Below are 24,318 nucleotides of genomic sequence, written 5' to 3' on the forward strand. Positions count from 1 at the left end.
TTGCCTGCATTATATTCCCTGGCCACTAGGAGCACTACTTCTGGATGAGCATTTTCTTGTTTGCTTATGGCCTAATACTGCTCGTTGAGTGCGGTCTTAGTGCCAGCATCGTTTGTGGTGGTAAATAGGCGCCTACGAAAAATATAGATAGTGTGGTCTACAGCTTATCATGAGTTACTTTACCTCAGGTGAGCAATACCTTGAGACTTCTTTAATATTAGAGCTTGCGCACCAGCTCTAATTGACAAATAGACACACACCACCACCCCTCGTTTTACCAGACATAGCTGTTCTGGCCTGCCGATGCATGGAAAACCCAGCCAACTGTATATTTTCCGTGTCGTCCTCAGCCATGACTCGGTGAAACATAAGATATTACAGTTTTTAATGTTCTGTTGGTCGGATGGTCTCGAACGGAGATAATCCAGTTTATTCTCCAGTGATTGCACGTTGGCCAATAGAAATTATGGTAGGGGCGGGTTACCCATTCACAAGGTACCCCCCCCTGTATTTTAGTCTTAACGCGAATGACTGGGATTTGGGCCTGGTCTCAGAGAAGAAGTATATCCTTTCCCGTCAAATTCATTAAAGAAAAACATCTTTGTCCAGTTCGAGCAACATTATGTACAAAATAAGTTACAAACACACAAAATAGCACAGTTGGTTTGTAGCCTGTTAAACTACAGCCATCCCCTCCAGATCCATTCTATTCAATAGTGCTCTAGGAGGCTCATTACACACACGCACACACACACACACACACAGAAGATCAAAGGGCATAGCCTGGCCTCTACCTCCGTCTACATTTCCAATCTGTTACCTACCTCTCCGTCAATCACATCACTCATATCCATAGATAAATTGTTAGATGTCCCTCACTTAACCTTTCTTTCTCTTGCTCTCATCATTCTCATCTTCTCTCTTTGTCTCTCATCTATTCACTTTCCCACTTTCTTGCCTCACTCTCTGTCTCTAGTCCTCTAATTAATATGCCCTCTCTCATTATCTTCCCCTCTCTTTCTCTCTTTCTCACTCTAACACTCTCACTCTCTCTCTGCTTTTCAGGGTGTGGGCCTCTCGGTCCATGGGCGGTTTCGGGTGGCCACTGAGAAGACTCTGTTCGCCATGCCGGAGACGGCAATCGGTAAGACAATCTACTGGCATCCGTCCCTTTTCTTCCCCCTAGGTCCATGTTTGGCTCATGTTATTGCGAGTGTGTTGCCTTGCTTTGCACGGTCGCTCCAGTGCATTAATAATAAATGGGCCATGCAGACTTAAGCATTGCAAGAAGAGCATCATCATCATCATCATCAGCCAGATATGAACAGGCCAACAGGCTGTTCTGTAGCTGTTTCAGTGCAGTTATTATGTAAACATGAGAAAATTATTTGACCATCTCATACCACCAAGCAGTATATTTCCTCAGTTATATGGTCACACTTCAGGTGACAAAGTAATTAGTTGGTAATTATGTTATCACTTTTAAATTATTGCATCTGAGCTCCTAGTGTGTGCGGCTTTTCTTTTTCAAGTGACAAAGTAATTAGCAGTAAAAAAATCTTAACACCTAGCTAATTACGCAATAGCTTGTTACCTGTTTAACTCTTAGGTCAAAATCTGTCTTATTTTCTCAAACTACAGTAAGTATCCGTATCTAAAGTCTGAATATAAACCTAAGTGCAGAAATTGATTTGGCTGTATCAGTCTTATTATTTTAAGTGTTTATGGGGACCTTGGGAACCATAGGAAAATACTGTTTTATGTGGAAACTGACAATATAAAGTTATGCAGTGTGAAAGAGGGTATGCAGATTATCACCTAGTGGGTACTACTTGCGATGGAAGGAAGGAATGCTCACCACGTGGCCAAAGGCAAATCAAACGATCATTCAAATGCTTGAGGCCAGTCTCACACAGAGCCTCAGTGTCGATCATTGGTCTCGGACAGTCACTCATACCCGCTTGCACTTTGTGCCATGTTGCCAGGTGTGAGGTTGCCCAGAAACTGTTCCACTAGGCATAATGGACACCTTACACTCCTTGAATGTCGAAGATGGGCCACTTTTCCTGAGACGATTGATTGTAATGCACAATAGAAAGCTTTCATGGCACCACACGTGATAATGTGTCCCAGATCATTTCGGGTGTTTCTTAGCTTGTCTGTTATGTTTTGATGATTTTCTTTACTAATCGCACCATACTGGCTGATGCCATAGTGGCTCTCTTATACTGTACAAAGATGAACAGCACAGTCATCGACGGAGGACATGTTCTGAATCGATCCAGATGCTTTGCTGTGTTTTTGGCAGGTTTTGTACTAGCCTGTAATTATCAGTGTGGTTTGCCGTGAAAGGGGTCATCTTGTATATCGATGCTGTAGTAATAGGCCATAGAGATGCATAATGTCTGAAATGGTACTCTTCTTCTATGGTTAATGAGCCTCCCCTCTTACGTTGGCTAGTCTTATCTCAGGGTTTCGCACAGCAATTAAGTTAGTTCTGGTGGATGTCCACTCCATGCAAGCAAGTTGGAATTGTTTGTTTATTTTTGTAACTCTCAGTCTACACATGCTATAGGGCATTTGTCCCAAAATCTCGAAATAATCTTCTCAAACTTTTTGAGGGCCATATATTGAACCCAGCGCATGTTCCTGAATCAAATTGAAATGTCTTTATGTTTTGGACTGTGACCGTTTTGTATATTGTCAATAATTATTCTGAAGGATGGTGTGTGCTAGGTCTTTATCAATCACCTCTAAGGTTGGGGCGATATTACAATAGCATTGTCTGTCGACGGTGATTGACAGCCGGCGTCGATGGTGACAACATCTTGACGTGACAAGACGATGGTTTAGCCTATTTGAACTCGAGTCTCGCAGCGCACAGCAGAGCAGCACACAAGTGACATTCAGTGTAATTTGCCTATTCCTATTTACTGGAGCCTATTTCAATAAATATGTCATATAGCCTACAGAACGCAAAGAGGGGAATGTAGGCCAGACAGAGTGGAGAATTCCACCAAAGCAGCGCAAAATGTCCAGTCACAACCATTGTTTTTTTTCTCTCTGTCAGTGCATGGGCATTTGGCTATAACCTAAACTTTTATTTATATATATATATAATGGACGCCAATGCAGCCGTTTGTATCTCAATATCAAATCATTTCTGGGTAACAGTTAAGTACCTTAATATGATTGTTTTCAATTAAAATAGTCTAAAAGAGCAATTTCTCAAGCAAGAACTTAGCTTAGACTGTCTGAGTGGTCTGAGTGGGGAGGGGAAAATGAGCTATTATAGACCCCTTTCTATTTGTCGCACAAGGACGATGCGTGCAAGTTGGTTGCAGAACAAGGTGGAGTTTTTTAAAGAACGGCAGCAAAAAAAAAAAGCCTTGATTTAAATTTTTCTTAGGAGTGCATTTCACATTACTTTTGGATCATAATTGAATTTGAAGGCTCTTATGAATATCCTGCGTAATGTTTGTGTCGTTATCTAAAATCAACTATGTTATGCTTAAAGAGCACTTTACACCAGTAAAATGGCTCTTTGGCTAGCGTTTGCTATAGGCAAAAACATTGTTTTTTGCTGAGATCACAACCAATATATCTCAGCGACTGTTAAAGCAAGAATCAGAACATCATTGTAAGTGTATGAGGATCCCCCCCCAAAAAGTGATTTAGTTTAACTTAGAACTACCCATCCCGGATCCGGTATATTTGTCATCAGCAACCGCTGAATAGCATAGCGCAACAGTCAAAAAATATTACTAGAAAATATTCATGAAATTACAAGTAAAATATAGCGAAACACAGCTTAGCCATTTGTTAATCACCCTGTCGTCTCAGATTTTGAAATTATGCTTTACAATCAAATTAACCGTTTACCTTTGATGATCTTCGGATGTTTTCACTCACGAGACTCCCAGTTAGACAGCAAATGCTCCTTTTGTTCCATAAAGATATTTTTTATACCCAAATACCTCTTGTTAGTTTGGTGTGTTATGCCCAGGAATCCACCGGAAATAGCGGTCACGACAACGCAGACAAAAATTCCAAATTATATCCATAATGTCGACAGAAACATGGCAAACGTTTTTTATAATCAATCCTCAAGGTGTATATATATCAACCGGGAAAGTTGGCTTTTCACTAGGACCGGGAGGAACAATGGCCGCCTCTCTCTTTTGCGCAAAAATCACTCTGAGAGCCCCCACCTGACCACTTACGTAATGTGGTCGTTCATGGTCGTGAAACTATGTCTAAAGGCTGTAGACACCTTAGGGAAGCCATAGAAAAATGAATCTGGTTGATATCCCTTTCAATGGTCAATAGGGATGCATAGGAACACAGGGGTTTCAAAATAAGAGTCACTTCCTGATTGGATTTTTCTCAGGCTTTCGCCTGCAAACTCAGTTCTGTTATACTCACAGAGAATATTTTTACAGTTTTGGAAACTTTAGAGTGTTTTCTATCGTAAGCTGATTGTATAATTATATGCATATTCTAGCATCTGGTCCTGCGAAATAGGCCGTTTACTTTGGGAAAGTTTTTTTTTCCAAACATAAAAATAGTGCCCCCTAGCTTCAAGAGGTTAATGTAATAAAAAAAGTAAATGTTGAATGGGCTTCAGATGGCAATGGATTTCTTACTGTCGCGGATGTCAGTGTTTTCTTACTGCCACCAAGAGTCGCATTCATCTGTACGTGATGTTTATTGCCAGAGGTTTACTTTCTAATTGTTCTATTAATAATTTTCAAACCGCTGTTACCCTAAAGGGTCAACATAATTTTCAAATGGTCATAGTATTATTCCAACCTCATAGTGTATAAGAAAACATATAAAACATTGGTGGAAATCACGTTTTTGACTGCACTTACTTCCTACTCTCCATGAATATGACTTAAGGATACACTTTATTCATGGCTTTCTCCAGATCAAACAATGAATGTCGTTTTTATTTGAGTAGCTTAGAAACGTAAGGTAGCCAGAGGACTAATTAATGAGAAAGAACAGATGATATCAATAGCCTATAGAAAAATCTAATGACAAGTTTAATCAAACAAATGATCCATGCGCGCCGGGGGAAATCCCTCCATGCAAGGTTGAAACCAAATGGCCGATAACCTTTGTGATGACCTTTTGTGCAAAGGAAGGGAGCGAGGTCTCCTCCCTCGCAAACGGAATCTCTTGTCCCAACCCCCCTCCCTTCACCTATGTTTATCATGGCTGCCAAACAACAACAACAAAAATCTGGAATTTTAAATTTTGTGGCTGTGGAATGTAGTGGAAACTGCTTATCCTCCACACACAACCTTCAAAATCACTGCACCATTTTAAGCATTGCTTTCACCCAAGCCTGATTCCTCCAAATAATCAACGGCGAAAACCAGGAACTACTGCTGCTCGTAACCTATTATAGCTCAGTGATTCGTAATCACATAATTCTACTTGAGCCTTGACAGATTCTCAACGTTTCATCTGTCCATGAGAATCAGTCCACGAGAGATTAGAAGACTGTCCAACCCATAATGTAGGCCTATCATCTAGCTCGCTATGGTAACACAGCCCGTTACTCATCAGTCACTGTTCCACCAGAAAGGAAAATTAGAAAAGATTTGCCATTGCCTTCACTTAGCCTCTGCCCAGGCTTTCAACAACATTATCTTTTGTGATTCATTCAGTTGCATTCAATTTAGTTTTATAGCCCAGCTGTCGTTTTAGCGGAGGACAAAGGTTGACATCGCCCAACCCTACTACATCCAAACACATCCTCTTTTTCAAAGACACTTGCATACAAATACACATCCTGGGACACACATATAGTCGCTCTCTTTCTCCCTCTGTCCCTGTTTCTCTCTCTCTCTCACACACACACACACACACACACACACACACACACACACACACACAGAGTTAATGATCTCTCTCTTGCGCACACGTACACACACAAAAGGACATGTCCGTGTGCTGGTTGAGCTGTCTCAATAATTACTTTCCTGACTGTGCTCCACCTGAGCTGTGTGGTGTCCTTCACTGCAGAGAGGCTGTCTCCCACTGGAAATGGGACTGTCTCTGGAAGTTCTCTGATCTCTCGCTGTGTGTGTGCGCGCGTGCGTCAAGGTCGATCAGTTCGTCTATCTTTTTCTTAGATATGGAGCAGTCTGAATTCGAAAGTAATGGAGTGGTTCCAAGGGTCTCATTGTTTTCCCGATAGGCTACCCCTGAAGTAAAGCCTTAAGTTTTTCATAGAAGAAAAACACTACATATTCTGTTGTTTTTGAACACATGGCATGTGCCCCGAGACTTGCAAGACAGCAGAGGAAAAATAACAATCAGGATAATCATTAAATTGCACATACTGAGACCCGTGCGTGCGTGACCGGACAGTACAGACCAGCTATTAGCAGAGACAGCTTCTCGGGCGGTGTTAGACTTTATCTAGAACTGAGGGACTAATCCTCTTTTGGGCTGCCTGGCTTTCTACCCTGCTGCTTGGTCACACTTCTCTGGCCCAGAGCCACAAGCTGCAATGCATTTCTCTTCACTTCAGCCCCTACCTCTACAGTGGAAGGGCCAAAGTTTATTTATGCATTTTTTTTTTACACTTTCTCTTGCATTTGAATGCTAACGCCAATGGTAGGCCAACACTGCTTCCATCCGCTTGGAAAGTTTTTATTTGATGTTCTAGTGAAAGGAACTTTAAGAACAGGGCCTTTAGGGATTTCCCTGAAGGGAACCCTTACCTAAGGGCATTGCATAGAGCCCCTCAAACGTTTTCCTTAGGTAAAAGCACAGAGTTTCTAAACCCAGAGACAGATCGTGAGACTTCCGGGAATGTTCCGCTGTTTTCTATTTTGTGCCACACTCTGCAGCATCTGCTGAAAAACTTTGGAAAGCAAAACAAATGATTTGGGGTGTTGGTATTTTGGTTACTGCTGTTTTTTTGCTCGTTCGTACTGCTTGTTTGAGGCTCGTCTGTTGCTACATCGGCCCATTTTTTTTGTCCGGATTTTGGCGAAGAAATCACCCTAATAACAACTAGTGGCGGGCTTGTGGGAAAATTGTCATGTGAGCATTGCAGTAACTTCCTGTTGCCCAATGGACCAGATTATTATTTGCATAATTGTCACAGGCGCAATTACTTTTTGTGATCACCCACTGATATTTGTGTAGTTTTAACCCCCTTTTCTCCCCAATTGGTAGTTACATTCTTGTCCCATCGCTGCAACTCGCATCACTCCAGCTATTGACTCGGGAGAGCTGAAGGTCGAACCATGCATCCTCCGAAACACAACCCTGCCAAGCCGCACTGCTTCTTGACAAACTGCTTGCTTAATCCGGAAGGCAGCCGCACCAATGTGTCGGAGGAAAGACTGTACAACTGCCAACCGAAGTCGCGTGCATGCGCCTGACCCGCATGCGCCCGGCTCGCTAGAGCGCGATGGGACAAGGACGTCTCGGCCGGCCAAGCCCTGCCTAACCCGGACGGATGCTTGGCCAATTGTGTTGCTACTTTTATTAGTGCGTTTAGTACACAAATCCAAACGCTCGTGCAGGTCCAGCCGAACGTCAGACGAAAAGTTCAAAAAGTTATATTATAGGTCGTAGAAACATTTCAAACTAAGTATAGAATAGATCTTTAGGATATTTTTATCATAAATCTTCAATAACGTTCCAACCGGAGAATTCCATTGTCTGTAGAAAAGCCTCGGAACGCAGGTCGCTCTCATGTGAAATGTGTGTGACCAGGACCTGGCTCTCTGCCAGACCACTGACTCAAAGAGCTCTCATCCGGCCCCACATCACAGTAGAAGCCCTAGTGGAAGCCCTAGTGGAAGCCCTAGGAAGTGCAACTTAAACCATATCCCACTGTGTGTTTCGATAGGGCTGAGTTCAAAAACCTCAACTCAGACTTCCCACTTCCTGTTTGGATTTTTTCTCAGATTCTTGCCTGCCATATGAGTTCTGTTATACTCATAGACATCATTCAAACAGTTTTAGAAACTTCAGAGTGTTTTCTATCCAAATGTGCTAATTTTGCATATATTAGCAACTGGGACTGAGGAGCAGGCCGTTTACTCTGGGCACCTTATTCATCCAAGCTACTCAATACTGCCCCTGCAGCCATAAGAAGGTCTAAGGGACCTCATGGGCACCCTTAACTTTTTCTCTTAATTTAAGGGGGTAAATTCACCTTAATTTTTGTGCAACTGACATAAAGTTAAGGAAACTTTAAGGAAACTTTTGGACTGCAATGGTGCGATAAGGGGCAGGGGGTGGTGGTGAGAAAAGAGGATATTACTAGGCCAATCATCTCAAATGAGTCATTGATTGAAAGGGTGGCTGGTGTCTTTGTAATCACTCTGCCCTTGTTGCAAAAGGAAAACATCAACCAGCTAGCTAGATCTATAGCTATCTATCTACTTAGCTAAAAGTTAAGTAAACTTTAAGCGAATGGATGAGGGGAAAAATGTAAATTAAGATGTTTTAGGCAACCGCGCCCAGGCACTTATCCCACCATTGCAGTCCACTTGGCTGGTGTCTTCGTAATCACTTGTCAAATTATCCCGAAAGCAGTGACAAGGAAAGACTAACAATTTATCTCAGACACCCTCCACCGCCCCTCACACAATGCTTGCACCCACAAAGAAAGTGTCTTTCAAACATGGTTTAAGTGTGATCGGGACTTGATGAAATGGCGCATCGTGAAGCATTTCAAACTTAATTTCTTCCTCAGTCTGTCCGCTAGTGCTTCTCTGAATCTGTCATGCAGAGTGGGTGCTATAGAGCAAGTAGTCTCACTAGTCTTTTGAGAAACATTTATAATGGAACAGTCTTAATCCATTTGGACCAGAAATAAGAGCCAAACAGAAACGGAAGCCAATTTTTAACACGGGTCTACACTTGCCCAGCTCAATTAAAATCTCATCACTTTATGTGCTGTCAATCTGGGATTTCACTTGGACGTCCCCTCCCCCATCATCCACCGCCAGTACCTTAACCCCCTCCGCTATAGGATTAAGAGATTGTGTTTGTCTTTAACCCTCCCTGCCTTAGGCTTCAACAGGATTTATAATCTGGAATTTATAATATTAAATTTTCAGTCCAGAATCAGGTCAGAGATTCTAATCCCTGACCCTACTCACTTTCTCTCGCTCTCTTCCTCTCCCACTAGTGTCATCATGCCATGGAGAAATCAAGCTCGCTTTATATCTGCTCTGCTGTCAAACGATTGCCGCGTTGCATAATTTAAGACAGGAATACTCAAATCCTTTACAATTTGAGACATCCTTGAAATGTTTCCTAAAAAACATGCAGATTATGGCAAGGATCTGAACAGTCACTGTTCCCCATCACCCACTTTACCCCTCACCACAATTGAGCCTCCATTAGAGATTTCTGGAAAGCTGTCTAATCAAGGGCCTGTTTGAGTCTCTTGTTCTGGTGGCCAACTAGCACCAGCTTGATTTCAGGTGCCTGTCCATGTATTGAAGTGGCTCAACTGAGAGACGCTATTGTAGACACCATCTGTGTCAAGGGAGTTTTGTCTGCTAGCGTTTTCATTACTGGGCGGTTGTCTTTCTGGGCCTCACAGCAACGACCCAGGACCTCGCTGAGAAGAAAATCTCTGGCCCTTTTGTCACTTGTGGATGTAGGATCTGTGACTAGATTGACAGGTTCCACACTGCCCTTTCAATTTATTGTATTTACCAGAAATTGGGACAGAGCTTCCATTGTTGTGTACCAATTACATTTCATTTTTATTGCAACAAATATATATATCATTTTTTTTATTGCAACATATTTGCACCTGCTATTTGTACTGGGTTAATCAATAATTGACTGAAACATGTTGCCAACCACTCTCCCTACTAGATAATCAAATCAAATGTTATTTGTTCCATACACATGGTTAGCAGATTTTAATGCGAGTGTAGGGAAATGCTTGTGCTTCTAGTTCTGACAATGCAGTAGTAACCAACGAGTAATCTAACCTAACAATTCCACAACTGCTACCTTATACACACAAGTGTAAAGGGATAAAGAATATGTACATAAAGATATATGAATGAGTGATGATAAAGAACGTCATAGGGAAGATGCAGTAGATGGTATCGAGTACAGTATATACATATGAGATTAATAATGTAGGGTATGTAAACATTATAAAAAGTGGCATTGTTTAAAGCTAGTGAATGTGGCTAGTGATACATTTTTTACATCCATTTCCATTATTAAAGTGGCTGGAGTTGAGTCAGTATGTTGGCAGCAGCCACTCAATGTTAGTGGTGGCTGTTTAACAGTCTGATGGCCTTGAAATAGAAGCTGTTTTTCAGTCTCTCGGTCACTGCTTTGATGCACCTGTACTGACCTTGCCTTCTGGATGATAGCGGGTTGAACAGGCAGTGGCTCGGGTGGTTGTTGTCCTTGATGATCTTTATGGCCTTCCTGTGACATCAGGTGGTGTAGGTGTCCTGGAGGGCAGGTAGTTTGCCCCCGGTGATGCGTTGTGCAGACCTCACTACCCTCTGGAGAGCCTTGCGGTTCTGGGCGGAGCAGTTGCCGTACCAGGCGGTGATACAGCCCGACAGGATGCTCTCGATTGTGCATCTGTAAAAGTTTGTGAGTGCTTTTGGTGACGAGCCGAATTTCTTCAGCCTCCTGAGGTTGAAGAGGCGCTGATGTGACATCTTCACAATGCTGTCTGTGTGGGTGGACCAATTCAGTTTGTCCGTGATGTGTACGTCGAGGAACTTTAAACGTACTACCCTCTCCACTACTGTCCCGTCGATCTGGATAGGGAGGTGCTCCCTCTGCTGTTTCCTGAAGTCCATGATCATCTCCTTTGTTTTGTTGACGTTGAGTGTGAGGTTATTTTCCTGACACCACACTCCGAGGGCCCTCAACTCCTCCCTGTAGGCTGTCTCGTCGTTGTTGGTAATCAAGCCTACCACTGTAGTGTCGTCTGCAAACTTGATGATTGAGTTGGAGGCGTGCATGGCCATGCAGTCGTGGGTGAACAGGGAGTACAGGAGAGGGCTCAGGAACGCACCCTTGTGGAGCCCCAGTGTTGAGGATCAGCGGGGTGGAGATACTGTTGCCTACTCTCACCACCTGGGGGCGGCTCGTCAGGAAGTCCAGTACCCAGTTGCACAGGGCGGGGTCGAGATCCAGGGTCTCGAGCTTGATGATGAGTTTGGAGGGTACTATGGTGTTAAATGCTGAGCTGTAGTCGATGAACAGCATTCTCACGTAGGTATTCCTCTTGTCCAGATGGGTTAGGGCAGTGTGCAGTGTGGTTGCGATTGCGTCATCTGTTGACCTATTGGGGCGGTAAGCAAATTGGAGTGGGTCTAGGGTGTCAGGTAGGGTGGAGGTGATATGGTCCTTGACTAGTCTCTCAAAGCACTTCATGATGACGGAAGTGAGTGCTACGGGGCGGTAGTCGTTTAGCTCAGTTACCTTAGCTTTCTTGGGAACAGGAACAATGTTGGCCCTCTTGAAGCATTAGGGGACAGCAGACTAGGATAAGGATTGATTGAATATGTCCGTAAACACACCAGCCAGCTGGTCTGCGCATGCTCTGAGGACGTGGCTGGGGATGCCGTCTGGGCCTGCAGCTCTGCGAGGGTTAACACGTTTAAATGTTTTACTCACGTTGGCTGCAGTGAAGGAGAGTCCGCCGGTTTTGGTAGCGGGCCGTGTCCGTGGCACTGTATTGTCCCCAAAGCGAGCAAAGAAGTTATTTAGTCTGTCTGGGAGCAAGACATCCTAGTCCGCAACGGGGCTGTTTTTCTTTTTGTAGTCCGTGATTGACTGTAGACCCTGCCAGATACCTCTTGTGTCTGAGCCGTTGAATTGCGACTACTTTGTCTATACTGATGCTTATCTTGTTTGATTGCGTTGCGGAGGGAATAGCTACACTGTTTGTATTCGGTCATGTTTCCGGTCACCTTGCCCTGGTTAAAGGCAGTGGTTCACGCTTTCAGTTTCGTGCGAATGCTGCCATCAATCCACGGTTTCTGGTTTGGGATTTTTTTTTAATAGTTGCTATGGGTACGACATCGCCAATGCACTTTCTAATGAACTCGCTCACCGAATCAGCGTATTCGTCAATGTTGTTGTTGGACGCAATGCGAAACATATCCCAATCCACGTGATCGAAGCAGTCTTGAAGCGTGGAATCAGATTGGTCGGACCAGCGTTGAACAGACCTAAGCGTGGGAGTTTCCTGTTTTAGTTTCTGCCTGTAGGATGGAAGCAACAAAATGGAGTCGTGGTCAGCTTTTCTGAAAGGAGGGCGGGGGAGGGCCTTATATGTGTCGCGGAAGTTAGAATAACAATGATCCAGGGTTTTACCAGCCCTGGTTGGACAATCGATATGCTGATAGAATTTAGGGAGTCTTGTTTTCAGATTAGCCTTGTTAAAATCCCCAGCTACAATGAATGCAGCCTCAGGATATGTGGTTTCCAGTTTGCATAGAGTCAAATAAAGTTTGTTTAGGGCCATCGATGTATCTGTTTGGGGGGGAATATATGCGGCTGTGATTATAATCTAAGAGAATTCTCCTGGTAGATAATGCGGTCGACATTAGATTGTGAGGAATTCTAAGTCAGGTGAACAGAAGGACTTGGCTGGCTCCACCAACTCCGATAGTGTCTCTCTTGAGCCATGTTTCCGTGAAGCAAAGAACGTTAGTCTCTGATGATGTGATATGATATGTTTCACTGCTTTGTTGTTTTTTAAATCTAATTTACAGCACCATGACTTGATTTGTCTTGACTTGCCAGGACTGTTCCCTGATGTGGGCGGCGGCTACTTCCTGCCAAGGCTACAGGGCCAGCTGGGCCTCTTCCTGGCCCTGACAGGATTCCGCCTCAAAGGACGCGATGTCCAGAGAGCAGGAGTTGCCAGTCACTTTGTGGAGTCTCAAAAGGTACTGCTGGGCTAAGGGCTGGGTGGAGGGCGGGAGGTCAGGGCTTTAGTGGGGAACCGGGTGCTGAGTCAGTGGGTCCATGGCCAACGTCTGCAGGTGCCAACAAACTCCTGGCACAAAATGGCTGCTCCTTTTTATAGCTGCCATGACACTGTTGGTGTGAGGCTATTATCAGTAGGGACTAGAGTTCATGTAGGACTACAACCTTGAGCGGATGCAGGAGAGCAGCAGGGGTCAGATTTCCTGAATACAAAAACAACATTTTACCTGTGTGTAATACAAATAGTTGTAGCCCCCACTGGGAAAATCATCTTGACCTGAGAGGGTTCCATTTTGGAGAGGTGAAAGTCTTGAATCATGAGTCAAAGTAAAGTCTTGTGGTGTGGTCAAGATCAAGATGGATCATTCTCTTCCCTCTTTTTCCCCAGATTGCAGCCCTTGAGAAGGAGCTGGTGGACCTGAAAACTCCCTCCATTGAAGACGTCTCCAGAGTGTTGGACTCGTATCAGAAACGGGTAGGTTGCCTGGTTCCTGGCTCCTAACCAACTTTGTAGTATATTGTTTATCCTGAGGCTGCATTTATTTTAGCTGGGGATTATAATAAAGCAAATCTAAGGAAAACACTACCAAAGTTTTACCAACATATTGCCTGCGATACTCGCGCATCAAAAACTCTCAAAACATTTCTACTCTCCTTTCTGGGGTGGCTACAAGGCCCTCCCTTCAGCAAATCAGACCACGTCTCCGTTCTGCTCTAAAGGCAGAAACTCAAACAGGAAGTACCCGTGGTAAGGTCTGTTCAATGCTGGTCTGACCAATCAGAATCCATGCTTCAAGACTTTTTGACTATGTAGAATGGGATATGTTCCGGGTTGCCTCTGAGAATAACATTGACGTTTTCACTGACACGGTGACGGAGTTCATCAGGAAGTGTATAGGAGATGTTTCCACCTTGAAGATTTAAAACCTATCCAAACCAAAAACCGTGGATAGATTGCAGCATTCGCACAAACTGAAAGTGTAAATCACCGCATTGGTCCCAACCACGGCAACTGGTCCCACGGTGACTGGGAATACGGTTTAGTACAAACAGTCCAGTTATGCCATCCGTAACGTTAAACAAAACGTTAGTACAGAGACAAAGTGGAGTCGCAATTCAACGGCTCAGACACAAGACATATGTAGCAGGGACTCCAGATAATCATGAGTTAAAAAGGGAATACCAGCCACGTCTCAGACACCGTCTTGCTACCAGACAAGCTAAACACCTTCTTCGCCCGCTTAGATGGAAAATAAACAGTGCCACCGACGCGGGCCATCACTGCTTCCAAAGACTGTGAGCTCTCGTTCTCCCTGGCAGACGTGAGTAAGACATTTAGGCGTGTTAACCCTCGCAAGGCTGCCGGCCCAGACGACATCCCTAGCAATGTCAACGGAGCATGCGCAGACCAGCTGGCTGGAATGTTTACGGACATATTCAATCTCTCCCTATCCCAGTCTGCTGTCCCCACTTGCTTCAAGATGTACACCATTGTTCCTGTACCCAAGAAAGTGAAGGTAACTGTCATCATGAAGTGCTTTGAGAGGCTAGTTAAGGATCATATCACCTCCACCTTACCCGACACCCTATACCCACTGCAATTTGCATACCGCCCCTATAGAGCCATGGATGACGCAATCACACTGCCCTAACCCATCTGAACAAGAGGAATACCTATGCAAGAATGCTGTTCATAGACCACAGCTCAGACTTCCAACACCACAAGCTCATCATTAAGCTCAGGGTCCTGGGTCTGAACCCTGCCCTGTGTAACTGGGTCCTGGACTTCCAGACGGGCCGACCCCAGGGCCCTGTCAGGCAACAACACCTCCACAAAGCTGATCCTCAACACAGGGGCCCCACATATGCGTGATCAGCCCCCTCCGGTACTCCCTGTTCACCCATGACTGCGTGGCCAGCAATCGCAGCGCACTCCACTGGAACAATGGTCACTTTAATAATGTTTACATACTGTTTTACCCACTTCATGTGTACAATAATGTATTCTAGTCATAGCCTATCCTATTTAACTAATGCTGTACATGTACTATTCTATCCTATGTATTCTTCAGAGATACTACATATTCTACATCTGTATACTGTCCATAATTTCTATACATCCCATATAAACTGTATACATACATACTCACTCATTCCGACATTGCTCGTCCTTTTACTTCTTTAGATTAGTGTTTATTGTTAGATATTACTGCACTGTTGTAGCCAAGCATTTTGAGACCATTACATTTGATTTGATTGCTTTTTTCCGTTTTGTGTAAATGCTCTGCTTCATACTAATTGGGTTGTTAGTCATGTCTATGTAGGATCTACTGTGTGTGTGTGTGTGTGTGTTCACGCTCCGTTGGTCTATGCCTTGGTTTGGTGTGTTCAGGAATAGGGTTTTTAAACCCTATGTGGGTTTATACAGGGGTAATATAAAGTTGGACCTGCATTAATCTGGTGGAGTTGAACACAACAATATGTGGGGCGTAGTGTTGTGCCAACTGGCCTGCGATTTCCCAAAGTGTAAATGGAATTAATTGAAAACGGCAGCAATATCTGCATTGCCAGTCCTTAACATTGTAATACACTCCCAAGAGGAAGAATGTGAAAATGAGAAAGTGTATGTATGTGTTTAACTAGCATCCACGAATTCTGTCCACAGAGCAGTCTGGATGCAGAGAAGCCATTTGTCCTTGAGCAGCACATAGACTTGATTGATAAGTAAGTCCTCCACAGCCTCCATTTTTTCCCCCCCTAGGTGGTCTAACCGATGAAGCCATGAGCCACACAATTTAGAAACGGGTTGGGTGAGGGTCAGAGAAGTGTATGCAGCTTTTAACTTGCTAGCTATAATACAGTATATCTGTGTCTTCACGCTGATGAATGATTCCTGCCAACGCTGTCCTTGTTTTACCGCTGGCTTATGCACCTCTGCTTGTGTGCTCACACACACACACATACACACCGAGATGAACCCAGCTCTTTGAAAGCATGTCCCCGTTACAGAGCGTAGCCATATTTATTGTAATAACACACTGGCAAGCCAGGTTGATTTCCCTCTCTTACCAAACAGCTACAGAACATTTCCTTAGCACTAATTACTTTTCTCTGGGATTTACAATATGTGTCCATGTGTGACAGAGGCACACTCTGGCCTAGAAGACATTGGGCCGTGGTGTAACCCACAGCACTTGGAGCAGTACATAAGCCTGAGTCACAGTAGGCCAACTGTTATTAGCATTAAACGCTTCTCTCTGTTAGTTGTCCTGTGGTAGCTTGACGCCAGTGTTCTTTAATCCTGGTTCTAGTGTGCCGGCTTTTGTTCCAGCCCAGCTCTAAATGATGTCACACGTGATTCATCTAATCAAGGGCTCGATAAAGACTGGTGTCGGATGTTGTAGTACTGGGCTAGAACAAAAGCACACTGCACAACAAATGGTTCTGTTACATTGAGCATTGGTGCCAATGATTTATATATACACTAGATGACTGACTGAAGCCACAGCACCTCCATCTTGGCACTCCTCCAACGTTGTATTTCGGAAGCTAGAGAAATGCATTTATTGATGTCACATTTTTTTAATCCAAATGTATTCTATTACAGACCCCTTAATGCATAATTTTAAATTATGTGAGCGAAATGTCAAAATATAAAATCCCAAAATATAACATTTTCTTAAAGCATACTTTTTTTAAAAGTACTAATGTTACTTTCCCCACATCAACAACAAATACTTAAATACTGTAGAATTCCATTAATTCCTATGGAGGACTGTTTCATCTGAGGAGTGCCAGTATGGCTGACCGGTGGCTTCAAAGCCTCTCATTGGCCAATACATAGCATCAGCAATCAAGGGTTTATATACATCATTGATTGGTGCACTGCTAACACTGTTGGGGGCCTGCAGCACAGAGCGAGAGAGAGCGCGCTTCCTTTTGAGCTGAGAAAGAGATCGCCTCCAGTCGCTATTTATATGCCCTCTTATCGAGTACACCCTTCATTTTTACTTATCATCATCACTGGCCCTGTCTACCGTATGTGTTTGTTATGAACCGCTGTTATGTAATGTAGGCTATTTTTTACACTTGTCCTTGGCTGTTTGCTGTTTTACTGACACACATACTCCTTCTAATGTCTCTCAGGATGATTGATGTGATGTTTAACTGTAGACAATTAAGGCCCTGGTGGATGTCAATCCCACCTGCACACTAGGTATTATAACATTGGTCTCGTGCCAAGAAAGTGCATATTTCATTAAAATGGGTAGTTGCATTAAAATGAGTAGTTGCATTGCTTTAAACATTTTGCACATAGTGAAATGAGTGACTCAGCAGCCGCACACAAGCCTATTTCATCAAGCTCCCAACAAAAAGGTTTTAACGACATTGTTCCAGAGGCCGTTTGGAACCCTGTAGTGAGTGTTGCAACCGAGGACAGACGATTTTTACTTTCTGGCTGAGCCATTGTTGCTCCTAGACTTTTCCACTTCACAATAACAGCACTAACAGTTGACCAGGGAAGCTCTAGCAGGGCATAAATCTGACAAACTGACTTGTAGGAAAGGTGGCATCCTATGACAGTGCCACGTTGAACGTCGCTGAGCTCTTCAGTAAAGCCGTTCTACTGCCAATGTTTGTCGATGGAGATTGCATGGCTATGTGCTTGATTTTATACACCTGTCAGCAACTGGTGTTGCTGAAGTGGCCGAATCCACTAATTTCAAGGGGTGTCCATATACTTTTGTGTATATATAGGTAGGGGTAAAGTGACGAGGCAACAAGATAGATAAGACAGTAGCAGCAGCGCATGTGGTTAGTGTGAATGTGTGTGTGTTTGGGTGCAGTCCAGTATGTGTGCATAGAGTCGGTGCAAGTGTTAGTGCAGAAAAGGGTCAATGCGGGTAATCCGTGTAGACATTTGATTAGCTATTTAGCAGTCTTGTTTAGCAGTCTTGTGGGTAGAAGCTGTTCAGGCTAGGGTCCTGTTGGTTCCAGGTGCACTGGTCCTGCTTGCCGTGTGGTAGCATAGACTCTGGCTTGGGTTGCTGCAGTCTTCGACAATTTTGGGGGACTTCTTCTGACACCACCTGGTATAGAAATCCTGGATGCAGCCAGTCAAGATGCTCTCAATGGTGCAGCTGTAGAACTCGACTTGGGATCCCGAGTGGCGCAGCGGTCTAAGCCACTGCATCTCAGTGCTTGAGGCGTCACTACAGACACCCTGTTTCGAATCCAGGCTGTATCACAACCAGCCATGATTGGGAGTCCCATAGGGCGGTGCACAATTGGCCCAGCGTCGTCCGGTGCAGGCCGTCATTGTAAATAAGAATTTGTTCTTAAACTGACTTGCCTAGTTAAATAAAGGTAAACATTGAAAAAAAAAAATATATATATATATATATATACAACGTTTTGAAGATCTGAGGGCCCATGCCAAATCTGTTCAGCCTCCTGAGGGGGAAGAGGCGCTGTCATTCCCTCTTCACAACCTGTGTGGCTGTGTGTGGACCATGTTAGTTCCTTAGTGATGCGGACACCGACGAACTTGAAGCTTTCTTCTCGCTGCACTACAGCACCATCGATGTGGATGGGGGCATGCTCATCCCTCCGTTTCCTGTAGTCCACAATCAGCTCCTTTTGTCTTGCTGGTGTTGAGGGAGAGGTTGTTGTCCAAGCACCACACTGAAAGGTCTCTGACCTCCTTATAGGCTGCCTCATCGTCGTCAGTCCTACCACCGTCGTGTTGTCAGCAAACTTGATGATGGTGTTGGAGTCGTGTTAGGCCACACAGTCGTGGGTGAACAGGGAGTACAGGAGGGGACTACACACACCACCCCCGACGGGCCCCCATGTTGATAATCTGTTTTCGGTCATAGGAAATGATGGCGGAGACATTATGTACAAAAAAGTTTAGATCAGCTTAAAAGAACACACAAAATAGCAGAATTGTTCAGGAGCCTGTAAGACTGCTGCTATCCACTGCAGCGCCATCTTATATGATGGTTGGGGGTACTCGAGGACTGGAGTTGGGGAAACACGGCACTAGGTGATGAGTTCATTTGGTGGAGTGAGTGAAGTTAGGGAAAGGGCATTTGGGAGCTATAGATAGAGGGGTAGGGCTGTGAATTCCATATGCAGCCTCACAACACCAAAAGTGCTGCCTTGTGTGTGTGTGTGTCTATCTGGGTGTGCACGTGTGTATTCAGCCATATGTACTTCAACTGACCATGTCTCATCCCTGTATTCCTGCGGCCCTTAGGCTATTCCAGTCCAACAGCGTGGAGGGGATTGTACACAACCTAAAGACAGACGGCTCTCCATTCGCCCAGAAACAAGCTGAGGTGGGTCCAGCCTCAAGCTAGTTAGCCTCACCGCGACCTCCATTCCCATCTCCCACACATACGCTAACTGGAGGTAAGGTGGGAGCTTTGGCTAGCAGAGAGAGGGGCTATAGAGGAACTGAATCTGTCGCTATGTACAAATGTCTATGGACTATGTTCTAAATTAGAGTGTTGGGCCAGTAAACGAAAGGTTGCTGGATCAAATCCCCGAGCTGACAAGGTAAACATCTATCATTGTGCCCCTGAGCAAGGCAGTTAACCCACTGTTCCCCGTGCGTCGAAGACGTGGATGTCGATTAAGGCAGCCCCCCCACACCTCTGATTCAGAGGGTTAAATGCGGAAGACGCATTTCAGTTGAAAGCATTCAGTTGTACGACTGACTAGGGATCTCCCTTTCCTGAATGACTTCCTCTCATCTTCTCCTTCTCAATGTGAATGAAACCCAGCTAGCCAGCCAATCATCTGAGAGTGTGAGAACATAACCCAGGCCGTTAGTCCAACATTCAGGGCTCTGCTAACAGTATTAATTGTCACTCTGTAAGCCCTTAAAATATGGTTAAGCTTACCACAGTGGCTCAATGGAAGGCTCTAAAAAAACACCCTTAATAAGGATGATGACTTGACCGAACAGTCCCATCGGCAGTGTGACATTGGGTCAGAAATGCCCAATCTCTCCCAACTGTCCAAAGTCCCCTGTTGGGCAAACACTTGCCATGGCACAACCTTATCCTGAATGATAAATACCTCCTTTAATAGTGCCAAAAGCCAAGCTGTCCTTGTTTGATTGGAAGCTAAATGCTCTGTAAACCTGGATGCCATGTGAGAGAGATGTGCACAAGGATTGCGACACATTTCCATGTTGCCTGAAATGACATTGTACGGTGTTTGCCATCCCTGTTGCCGTGTGATCACAAGTGCAGATTCAGTGTGGAGAAAACTGATACCATCGCCTCATAATGCTCAGTGTCTACACACGTTTTATCACAGATGGTGTCGTTAATGAGATGGGATGTGCTTGATCGTAAACATGCCTGAATCCAGCTGGTGTATGAGTTGGGAGGAAGACACTGGTTATGTAAAACAGGAAATGGGCCCGCTCTTCTTGAAAGAGAGCGATGATAATGAAGCTGGATGTTGTAACTGCTGAGTGGAAAGTGCAGCAATTGGTATAGTCCTGTCCATAAGCACAAACGTTTCCCTATTGGTTCAAGGGCACTAATAAGAGAAAAATAGTTAAAGTATCTATGCAGGCTTTGGAGGGAAATCCTGAAATGCCCTTATTTCGTCACTGCCAATTATGGTACGAGAGTTACACTAATCAATGCAATGGCAGTAATTGTGTGTGACTACAATGATATAGGCTACTCACAATATCACATGAAAGAATTGCTAGTGTATTGAACATTAGGTTCTGCTGGCTAATAACTACCTGGGCTACAGCTAAGCAGTTTTTTTTTGTATTTGTGAATTTCACAGACCCTCGCCAAGATGTCTCCCACATCGCTGAAGATAACCTTCAAGCAGCTTCAGGCTGGAGGCACCATGAGTTTGCAGGAGGTTCTGGTGATGGAGTACAGACTCAGTCAGGCCTGCATGGTGGTATGTGCTGAAAGGCCCCAGGCCTTTAATACTACTTCCTGTTCCCCGTCACATTTGATTTACTTTATCTTAGTTTAAATGTTTTTCCATCCGAAGGTAATGTAATTTACTCATTTACTGGGTTTTTGAATAGGATAGACCCTCAACAGCTCCTGGTATATATTAGTGGTATTCTTAGTTTAAAGCATGTATGTGTGTCAGGAGTTTTGATTCTTGTTGTTTTGCAGAAGGGCAGTGACTTCTACGAGGGCGTGAGGGCAGGTAAGGTGTTTGACTCTTGCAAAACACATAAATAAATCCCTTTTGAGACTTTACAGATTGACCTCTTATTTCTGTACAATGATATTGAGTACTAATTGGCAAAAACTGCTCCACGTCCCTTTTGAATTTATGTGTTATTAGGACGTTTCTGTCGGTATGCAATTTATTTTATTTTTTTTGCTTTGTGTGCCTAGTGCTGGTTGACAAGGACCACAGCCCCAAGTGGAGTCCATCCACACTGAAGGAGGTCTCAGAACAGAGTGTGGAGGACTGCTTCTCGTCTTTGGGAGGGCGTGACCTCAAGCTGTAAGGACACCTCAATAGAATAGAACAAGGGGTCAAGGGACATCACTTCCCGCTCATGAGGCCTTCTCATAGGAAGCGTCCTAGTTGCCTAAATTTGTTTCCTTCCCTTGTATCCTTTCCTTCATGGCCACTCATCAGAATCCATATTCTCACTGAGAGCTTTATCGTTGAGATAAGCCACCACCTTCACCCATCAGTGGTCATATAGTTGGAGAGGAGACAAAGAAAGGAAGCTACTCTAGAGTAGTCGGTCACAGCCATCAGACATGGTACGCCAGTCACTGGCCTATCACAACAACAGGACTTTGGCAAGACCACACCCCAGTGCTGTGCCCATTTTGCAATGCATTTTTAAACTAATTGAACGGACTCTTCAAGTATGACTTCTCAAAAGCTAGCATCAGGCTAAAAGTTTAAAGTTGGATGGATACCAGACCAGTTCTATAGACATTGAGTCAGACGATATGTACAGTATCTCCATTGTGCTGGTGTACAGTATTATTTGCAAAGACCAATATTTCTCGGTACAGTTGGCGGTGCCAAGAAACAAATGTTTGTTTCGGTGAGTAGCTGGGTAAAGAAGAGGTTCTGTCCTGTTTGAAGTGTCATATAACTTGGGAGAGTACTGTCAGGTGGTTATTATGGCCCTTGTTGAGTGTCATAATGTCCTGTTTATGACTGTCTTTCAGTCAGTCTGTCTCTCAAATACATTTCCTATGGATTCAATCAAATGCACATTGCTGGAAGCCCGGACTGGGAAAACACCATGTTAAAATGTGCAGACTAATTTCTACCTAATTTGGATTTTTATGATTTTGCAGTGCTTTGTCATTTTTCTGCAGTGTGTCTTCGACTGAATCTGGCCTTTTTGCGTTTCTCTGTACCCAGCTTAAATCATTGATTATATGAAATCCCATTCGCAGCACTCAAACCCTCAGCACACAGTTAAGAGCTCTTACAGGCTCCCAGAGAGAAATTAGGTCAGTGGCTGAAAGACCCACCACAAAGTTTGCTAAGTAAACAATGAACCAGCGTAAACACTCTCCTAGAGCACACAGGCTCAGTAATTATCTTGGCTTCAGAGATAAGCTTTTATGGTTTAGGATTTGCCCTTCAAAAGTCACCAGCCAGGTGTCATTCTTAATGCCTTTTAGCTTTGTCATGTAGCTGGAGTGATCACTCGGCGTTGCATTTTTCATTGCATTACTGTATGGCAAAGGCCAGAAGTTCTCAATTCATTGTGCGCTCTTCAGTATCCAATTCAATGGATACAATTTCCCAACTAATAGCTGTAAAAAATCTCTTGTATAAGAAATATGTTGATAAAGATGTGTATGGAAACCTGATTGTAATTTTTTTTATTTGATTTAATTGTTTGAAGTCATCGTTGATAAAAAAACATAATTATGTTGTGCCTGCCTATGTAACTACACAGAACAAAAATATAAACGGAAAGTGCTGGTCCCATGTTTCGTGAGCTGAAATAAAAGATCACAAATGTTCCAAATGCACAAAAAGCTTATTTCTCTAAAATATTGTGTACAAATTTGTTTACATGCATGTTAGTGAGCATTGTGTCCTTTCTCAAGATAATCCATCTACATGACAGGTGTGGCATATCAAGAAGCGGATCATTACACAGGTGCACCTTGTGCTGGGGACAATAAAAGGCCACTCTAAAATGTGCACTTTTATCATGCAACACAATGCCACAGGTGTCTCAAGTTTTGAGGGAACGTGCAATTGGCATGCTGACTGCAGGAATATCCAACTGAAGGGCCTCCCAAGTGGTGCAGCGGTCTAAGGCACTGCATCGAGGTGCTAGAGGCGTCACTACAGACCAGTGTTCGATCCTAGGCTGTCGCAGCCGGCCACGACTGGGAGACCCATGAGGCGGCGCACAATTGGCCCAGCGTCATCCGGGTTAGGGGAGGGTTTGGCCTGACAGGATGTCTTTGTCCCATCGTGCTCTAGCAACTTGTTGTGGCGGGCCGGGCGCATGCACACTGACTTCGGTCGCCAGCTATACGTTGTTTCATAGAACGCATGGCTCTCGACCTTCGCCTCTCCCGAATCCATATGGGAGTTGCAGCGATGGGAGAAGACTGTAACTACCAATTTGGATATCACGAAAAAGGGGTAAAAAGTATTAAAAGGAATGTTCACCGGAGCTGTTTCCAGAGAATTGAATCATTTTAGAGAATTTGGCAATACGTCCAACCGGCCTCACCCACAGACCACTTGTAACCACTCCAGCCCAGGACCTCCACATCCGGCTTCTTCACCTGTGGGATCATCAAAGGGGGAGGGCTGGATGATGAGGATTTCTGTCTGTAATTAGGCCCTTTTGTGGGGAAAAACACTATCTGATCGGCTGGGCCTGGCTCCCCAATGGGTGGGCCTATGCCCTCCCAGGCTCACCCATGGTTGCACCCTTGCCTAGTCATGTGAAATCCATAGATTAGGGACAAATTTATTTATTTCAATTGACTGATTTCCTTATATGAACTGTAACAGCAAAATCTTAGAAATTGTTGCGTTTATATTTGAGTATTCATTACCTAGGGACACTTACTGTAAAATGAGACCCAGTTGGATATTCCATTTCTAAAGTGGAATGTTTATTATTATTTTTTTATTTATTTCACTTTTATTTAACCAGGTAGGCTAGTTGAGAACAAGTTCTCATTTGCAACTGCGACCTGGCCAAGATAAAGCGTAGCAATTCGACACATACAACAACAGAGTTACACATGGAATAAACAAAACATACAGCCAATAATACAGTAGAACAAAATAAAACAAAAAGTCTATATACAGCGTTAAACATCA

The 24,318-nt window shown here is 44.1% G+C and overlaps 1 protein-coding gene across 1 annotated transcript in view; it reads left to right on the forward strand.

Annotated features, from left to right (window-relative positions):
- The window catches only part of LOC139396628 (3-hydroxyisobutyryl-CoA hydrolase, mitochondrial-like), a 46,033-nt gene extending 23,030 nt beyond the window's left edge, over positions 1–23,003 (forward strand). Inside the window, exons 7-14 of the mRNA XM_071143577.1 lie at positions 1,066–1,144; positions 12,790–12,935; positions 13,364–13,450; positions 15,641–15,699; positions 19,238–19,319; positions 20,797–20,919; positions 21,147–21,180; positions 21,375–23,003. Of these exons, the coding sequence (XP_070999678.1) occupies positions 1,066–1,144; positions 12,790–12,935; positions 13,364–13,450; positions 15,641–15,699; positions 19,238–19,319; positions 20,797–20,919; positions 21,147–21,180; positions 21,375–21,490 (726 nt within the window). The 3' untranslated portion in view covers positions 21,491–23,003. The remainder of the gene's footprint in view (positions 1–1,065; positions 1,145–12,789; positions 12,936–13,363; positions 13,451–15,640; positions 15,700–19,237; positions 19,320–20,796; positions 20,920–21,146; positions 21,181–21,374) is intronic.
- Positions 23,004–24,318: the final 1,315 nt, after the last annotated feature.

This window comes from Oncorhynchus clarkii, chromosome 3, assembly GCF_045791955.1.
Source record: "Oncorhynchus clarkii lewisi isolate Uvic-CL-2024 chromosome 3, UVic_Ocla_1.0, whole genome shotgun sequence".
Lineage (NCBI taxonomy): Eukaryota > Metazoa > Chordata > Actinopteri > Salmoniformes > Salmonidae > Oncorhynchus > Oncorhynchus clarkii.